The sequence below is a fragment of the Quercus suber genome, unplaced genomic scaffold (genome assembly GCF_002906115.3).
Source record: "Quercus suber isolate HL8 unplaced genomic scaffold, Cork oak 2.0 scaffold_51, whole genome shotgun sequence".
In the NCBI taxonomy this organism is placed as follows: domain Eukaryota; kingdom Viridiplantae; phylum Streptophyta; class Magnoliopsida; order Fagales; family Fagaceae; genus Quercus; species Quercus suber.
Window position 1 is genome coordinate 1,132,242 of NW_027069516.1, and position 7,647 is coordinate 1,139,888.

A 7,647-nucleotide genomic window follows, 5' to 3' on the forward strand; every position below is an offset into this window, starting at 1 on the left:
TGGTTATAAATTTGTGGGTTCCATAAGCCTTTCCATTTAAGGAAATCATTGACATGGCCAAATGACATATTTTTCGGAAAACAGGACCTCTTCAGAAGATCCATATAGAGTACAAATCTCTACTAACTACCAGGTTACCAGTAAGAAACAGTAATGTAATGCCACTATCATTTCCCCTCAATCTTATCGAGCTAGATAAACAAAATTAACCTACCCAAAAGAGTAAACAAACTATATTTCCATAAACACACACAAAAAATTTAGAATCACAACAGGTACAAATCCAATCAAGTTCAAGTCCAAAGTTCCTCATACTTGAGGAGCTAAAAATTCATGTATCTCAAAAAGCTCATGCAATAGCACACCAAACCAAACCACACTACACCCTACAAATTAAAAACCAAAAAAAGCTCCAAACTTTGGAAACCCCAGTTGAAATGCGCAAAAACCCATCTCTTAAATACCAAAACTAAGCTCAATCTGCATTCAATTTCAACAAAAAAAAAAAGTCACATTATGTTGCCACTATGACAATCACACCCCAACAAATCAAACACATAAAAAACAAAAACAAAAACAAAAAAAAAAAAGAGTAAAAAGACAAAAGGTGAGATTTCATCACACAAAAGGCAAATTCTAGAGAGAGAAAGTGAGAGTTTTAGAGAGAGAGAGAGTACCGGAGAAGCTACCTGCGGAGACTTTTTTGAATGTTAAAGTTTGAACAGCGAAAACTCGGAAAAACTGCAAGATCCAATTATTTTTTGCTTTTAGTATGTAATAAAAATAATTATTGCTTTTTTTATTTTTTATTTTTTATTATTTACGGATAAGAAGCCCTAGACTAACAGTAATTACGTTATGAGCCCAAGAGAGTTTTATGTAAATTTTGGGGGTCCCGAATTATTGTGAAGGGGATTTTGTAATAATTATTAATTTTGCAGAAGATTTATTAACTTTTATTTTTTGCCAAATTGGGGCTCCCTTTATTTTATTTTACAATTTTGACAAAAAAAATTGAAGGTCATTCATTGCAGAAATTGGGTTTTGTGAGCAATAATTATTGGGTCGGGTATGTTTTCAACGGTAAAATATAGAGGAATGTTGGAATACTCTTCTAAACATATAAGTTTCAATATTAATATATTCTCCAAAAAAAAAAGTTTCAATATTAATAATAATAGGAATTTAGGATAATGGGTCATTTATAATAAGTCATGGCCCGGTTAATGGTTTTTATTTTTTTAGATACAACAAAATTTTCAATTTTTTTGGTATTTGCTTCAAAATGATCGTTCTTTAGTCCTTAATTCTTAGTTATAAAAAAATAATAACAAAAAAAAAAAAACAAAATTCAAACTCATTTCGTATGATATGTTCTACTTATAAAATAGCAAGTGTAATTTTCTTGTCAAATAACAAATGATTAGGAAATGTTTTCTTTTAATTGTTTCTCTTTTTCTATTTGAAACTTTACAAAACTTAAATCTCTAAACCTCCATATAAATAATTAATTTCTTTTTTTTTTAATTTAAGCAACATGGGTTTTTTTTTTTTTGAGTTTGTATTAAATTTATAACGATAACAATATAAATCATGTATTTTTTTAAGCGGTTTAAGTTGATTGAATTTATGCCAACCCAACATGTTTAATGTTACGTAAGTTGAAATGAGTCATGTCACATTCATATCAACCTAACGCGGCCTGTATATTTAGCGTGTCAAATGAGAAGTTTCATGTCAACCCACTTCATTAAAAAGTTGTGTTAGGGTTAAAAGATCATGACGCAATTACTAAATGAGTCAGGTTTAAGTTGAGTCATTTAGTCGAATACTCTTATTTCAATATGACACAAACATGACATGCAAACTTGAATTGACACCTATATTATAACCTGATGATAATGAAATCCTTTATAATGTCCCATATCAATAGTTAACTGATTTTTCTTTAATAATGAACTCAAATTCTAAATCCCCCTTCCCATTATACTATCAAATTATTATTAATATATATATATATGTACTATCAAAGTTTTTATTCTTTTATTTTTATAGCCAATAAAAAGTTGTTTTGCATCTGAATAACGCATTTCAAACACAGGATTTAAATCCCTATTTATTAGATTTATTTAAAGGTACAAAGTGCAAACTTTTCATACACCTTTTTCTATTTGCCAAACGCTACTCCTATTCCTCGAAGGCGATATGCACAAAGCTCGTTTTAGTGATAGGGAGACTCGATTGTAAGCTAATAGGCCTCTCTCTAATAAATAAGCAAAAATGGGCTGAGCTCCTCCATTTTAGTACTAATTTTACACATATTTTGTCTCCTTGGCTTTGTGAAAAGTTAGAAAAAAAATAAAATAAATTTATAGATGAAATAAAATTTCAACATATGAGGTCTACTTCATGATAAATGTTATTTTTTATTAGACTAAGACACATATTAGTTTTGGTGTGGACGGTATTTAAACCTCGTATCTTTTAACGACATGAATTAGCTAAACAATTAGAAAGTTCACTTAATTATCTGACTTGCTATATTACTTAACATTTGCCTTTACTTAGAATAATGTCCGTGACTTCTGTACCAACCCACATGTGATTGCCTTTATGAAAGGACTATCATAATATCATTTTTATTTTCAGGGAGGATTATCTTAATATTATTGGGCATGATTATATTATCCAATTCAGATGCCAGCTCCCAAGTCGTCCAGGTCACTTCCACATAAAAATGGTTTTACTCCCAAGTAAGACAAACATCTTTGCATTTTTTTTTATAGGAATCTTACCCTTTACACTATGTTTGGTTCGGGTGAAAAGGCGAGGGAAAACAAGGAAGAGAGGAAAATTTGGGGGGAAGGGGGGGGGGGGTGGAATGTTATTTTCCTCCGTTTGGCTCAGCAAAGAAAATTGAAGGGAGGGAAAATAGGGGAGAAAACAAGTCACCTAGGCCCACAAAAATTCATCTCCCCAAATCGAGAAGAAAATAGAGGAGAGAAAAAGCTCCAATCTTGAAATGACACATATACCCCCTTAATTGTCCATCTGAGTCGAGGTTAGCCAAGTCACTGTCGCCATCGTTGTCACCCTATGCCGTTCATCAAAATTTCATGCCATCGACTTCGCCACCCACAAAATCTCACGCCATTGACTTCGCCACCCACAAAATTTCACATCGCCTCCCACAAAATCTCACAGGTCACCTTTGCCACCCACAAAATCTTGTTTCTTATTCCTGTGATGTCCTCTTCGTGCTCTAGTTACTGGAACTGGATATGGGACCATGGGTAGACGAAAGGTTAATATGAATGGGTTTTGTTTTTGTTTATTTCTATTTTTCTATACGTGCAGCAGTTTCTTTATATATATATATATAATCTTTTTTATTTAATAGGTAAGGTGAAAATTTTATTAAATTTGTATGTAGAGTTTTTTTTATAAGAAATAGTTTGTGTAATATTCCTAAAAAAGAATATGTAATTAAAAAAAAAAAAAGATTGACTTGCTTATAAATATATTTATATATTTGTGGGTAATATAATTAAAAATAATAATATTCCTAAAAAAGAATATGTAATTAAAAAAAAAAAAAGATTGACTTGCTTATAAATATATTTATATATTTGTGGGTAATATAATTAAAAATAAAAATATAATATTTTAAATAATAGGGGTATAAAAGTAAATTTATACCAACTATATTTTTCATCATCTCATTTTTCTTCTCATCCAAATAAACAAATTTTCCATCCCTCCACTTTTCCATCTCTCCAACCAAACACACACGAGGGAAAACTAAATATTTTCTATCCTCTCACTTTTCCATCCTCTCATTATTTTTTATCCTCTCACTTTTTCATTTTCTCAACCAAACAAAGCCTTAGAGTTTAGACATGGTTATAGCCAGCAAGCGAGAATAGATTTAGAAATGAAATATTGTTTTCATTACTAGGAAATTATTTCTTACCAAAATATCTGAAATATGTATTTTCTAACCCACATAAGAGCTAAAAAAAATCCCAACATTAGTAATGTTTTTACTTCTCGCATGAATGATAAGTCTTACCGTGAATTTAATTATGAAACATTCCATCTCCTCTCTATAAATATCCATAGGCTTACAATAAAAGGGGTAAAACCTCTCACGACATGCTTGTCTGTGACAAGGGTCCTCTTTTAGCTTCTCTCTCACCTCCTTTGCTGACCGCACACCCTTGCCCACCATCTCCATGGCATGGATACAACATTTTTTATCTTGAATCAATAGTTAGATTGATTTAAGAAAAAGGGTCAAGACTCAAGACTGACATCTCTTGATGTACTCATCTTTCAGCCCTGTGCTCCCTTAGCTGTGGTCTTGGACACAACTCTCTGGCAAGTGGCAACCATTTATATGCCAACCTCACTAGATGGACTTCCATCATTCTCATATGTACACAATCCCAGCTATGCCAATGCCAAATAGGGGGAAAATATGTAACAACATCATTCATCTCTTTAAGTTCAATGGTTTTGTCAAGACTCCATAAATAGTTAAATGCTTTGCAGCAATTTGTATAAATAGTTAAATCCCATTGGATTCTCAAAAAAAAAAAAAAAGTTAAATCCCGTTGAAAAGGATAAATTGCCATTAAATGCTATGGACTTAATGGAAAGAGTTGGTTCTAAAAGTGATGTCCAGAAGTTTCATAGGCACGGAGAGATCAAAAGCTTACTAAAGCAATAGAATTAAAAAAGCTACACATAAAATATCTGACCATTCATGTGCTAGTCTTTCCAACATTATTGCATGTATATCAAGAAGACTTGAAAGTTAATATCAGCTATCACCTGCTGGCTCAGGGGGTCCTCTTGCTACTCGCATAGCAGAATCAAAATGTCTACTTGGCCTTGCAGGGTCTACAAAAATGGCACGTCCATCTAGAAACTGCAAAAATTATCACTGTTCACATTATTAAATGAACTGGAGAAAAAAACAGAGGAGGAGAAGATCATGTAATCTTGCCTTCCCATTCATGTCTGTCAAGGCCCTCTTGGCTTCATCCTCTTTAGCAAAACTCACATACCCGTAACCTTTTGATCTGTTTCTGACTTTATCCCTTATTATTTTAGCTGGAAAAGCAGAAGAGCTGGATGACTAAAGATTATCGATATGGAAAAATAAATTGATGCTAGGGTTGGCAGTAACAGTAGTTACCTTCAGTAACTTCACCAAATTTTGAAAAGGCTTCAGCCAAGGTCTCTTCTGTGGTGGAGAAAGATATATCTGCAACAAATTCAAAACCAAAAAAGAAAAAATTAGAAGCATACGTGCAACAAATTCATGAGTTATGAATAGCAAAAGAGTTGTAAAGCTGGGTGTGTCAAGGGATATAGCTCCAAGAGTAAAGAAAATGCTGTTTTAATAATGTTTACTCAAGAGTAATATTGTATGGCCAAAATATTCTAGATACCTTACACATACATGTGTAAATGTGTGTTTTACATTCAAGATATTCCATCGAAATATCATAGCAAAGTTCATCTGATTTTCCCAATTTAAATATTGCAATAGCATAGTTTCTTTATGTATCAGAATTAAGCTCAAAGGGGACAGAAAAAAGTTATCAGATGAAATTAAAATTTGATAAGCAAACCCCGCTTTGACACTGGATATATAGTACACTGTAACAAAACAAATTATACCCTCTATCCAGCTTAGAAATAAGTTGAGAATGACCCTAAGCAGATGCACACTCAGCAGCCATCCTTCAACAGATTAATAGATGCTTATAATGAGAATCTGATAAAAGGGGTCGCAGTAGGTTGTTTAACTATGTATCAAAATTTCGGACTCAACAATATCACTTGTGCCTATCTGAAAAATATAATTCCTTAGGCATTGCAATAAAGCTTAATTCTGATTGAGGTTTAACCATTATGAACCTCAAGCATCAAATTTTCAGTCATATTTTCATCAGATAGGCAACAAGACGAAGTAGTAGTACATCCTGAGCAGATACAAGAACAAGGGTCTGCACTCTGCAGTACAACCAAATAACTCTACCAATGAATCAAGAGTGTAGTTTTGAAGTCATGGAATCTTATCATATACAAGTAAGCAAAACATGAAGAATTTGTCAATCTCTATTAGGAACATAACATAACAGAAACCCTTTTTTGAGGATCATAAATGATAATTGCTCCCGTCTAACCTCTACCCTTTTCTTTTGATGACTTAAAATCCATAAAATGTATGGTTAAAAAATTGACGAGGTTGTGCTCTGCCAGGTATTGTTTGATGAGGACTCTAATCCATACAAGTTGCTATAATTCTATATACTTCCACTTTATAACTGGACAGAAGTCAATCCTAATCCAATGGAGCAGGATTTTCAGTTCAATTGTAACAGTTCCTGTTTTATACAATAACATACACACTCATAATTGAGGACTGAACAGATTTCTTTTCTATTCAGTCCTGCCTAATTTTCCAAAACCTAAAACCCAAAATCTAGATATAAAGCATAATCACCAAGATATTGAATCAAAGCTTGCTAATAATATATACAGAGGCAAAGGCAAAAGTTACTAGCATTACAGTAGATTTAAACAAATGTACAAAGCTCCCACTTTTGCAGCCTTACCCAATTCTTTTTTTTGTTTGGAAAGGCTGATTCCTGGACTCAAATCCGCAACCCAGCCCTTTTGGTGGAAGGCACAGGCTGAGAAATCCCTCCCTTTTTGTTTTATATATATATATATATATATATATTTTTTTTTTTTTTAAGGACAGAAAATTTTAGCAAAGTAATGATAACAACTAGAATTTACCACCCAAAAAAATTGATAACAACTAGTGAATAGTTTTGTTAGTTAACTAGTACTTGGTTTCACAATGTTGTCCATCAGGGGTAAAATGTTAAGATTCTCAATCCCCACATTTTCTCAGTATCAAACAGAGGAAACTGATGCTCAAAAACCTTAATTTCAGAGAGAGAGAGAGAGAGAGGTGGTGCCATACCTTTGACGAAAAGCTTAGAAGAGAATCCTCTGAAGAAGAATAGTAGTTGAGGGTTGGGGTGTGAGATATGTGTGTATAGGTTGTGGGATATTCCTCTTAAAGCCGCCATTATTGTGTGTGTGTAGGGTAAAGGGCAGCTGTGTCTGTGAGTCTATATGAAGCGTGAAGAAGAAAGAGGAGGAGGAGGAGGAGGTATTACTATTAGAGTATTACTATTTGCTGAATAATCACTTTGCTTCATCACTGCGACTCATCAGTGCGTCTCTATAGACTCTATACCCAGAAGCTCACATCTTTTGAGTTTTTATTTATATATATATATATATATGATAGAATTCTACTCTAAATATAAAAAAAAAAAAATATATATATATATATATATATATATATGTGTGTGTGAAGCTCCTTCTGAAGTCTTGAAACCCGACTTTTACTCTTCACACTTTACAAGCACTTTTACATGTAAAGTGACCATCGCACTAAGAATATGCAGTAGTACTATTTGAGAATTGAGACCAATACGTTCATTTTTTAACCTGCAGTCATGAAGAAGGGCCCAAAAGGAAATTAATTGGGGAATGGGCTTTGGCATTTCATGGGCAAGCTCCATAGAGGTTTTTTTTTTTTTTTTTTTTTGG

At 32.8% G+C, this 7,647-nt stretch overlaps 1 protein-coding gene across 1 annotated transcript; it reads right to left on the bottom strand.

Moving 5' to 3' along the window:
* Window positions 1-4,616: 4,616 nt before the first annotated feature.
* Window positions 4,617-7,317, bottom strand: LOC112027108 (small RNA-binding protein 11, chloroplastic). The gene is made up of 4 exons (XM_024059782.2): window positions 7,010-7,317; window positions 5,204-5,272; window positions 5,012-5,118; window positions 4,617-4,933 (listed from the first exon to the last, which is right to left on the bottom strand). The coding sequence occupies exons 1-4, from the start codon at window positions 7,116-7,118 to the stop codon at window positions 4,826-4,828; spliced, it is 393 nt and encodes a 130-aa protein (XP_023915550.1). The 5' UTR covers window positions 7,119-7,317; the 3' UTR covers window positions 4,617-4,825.
* Window positions 7,318-7,647: the final 330 nt, after the last annotated feature.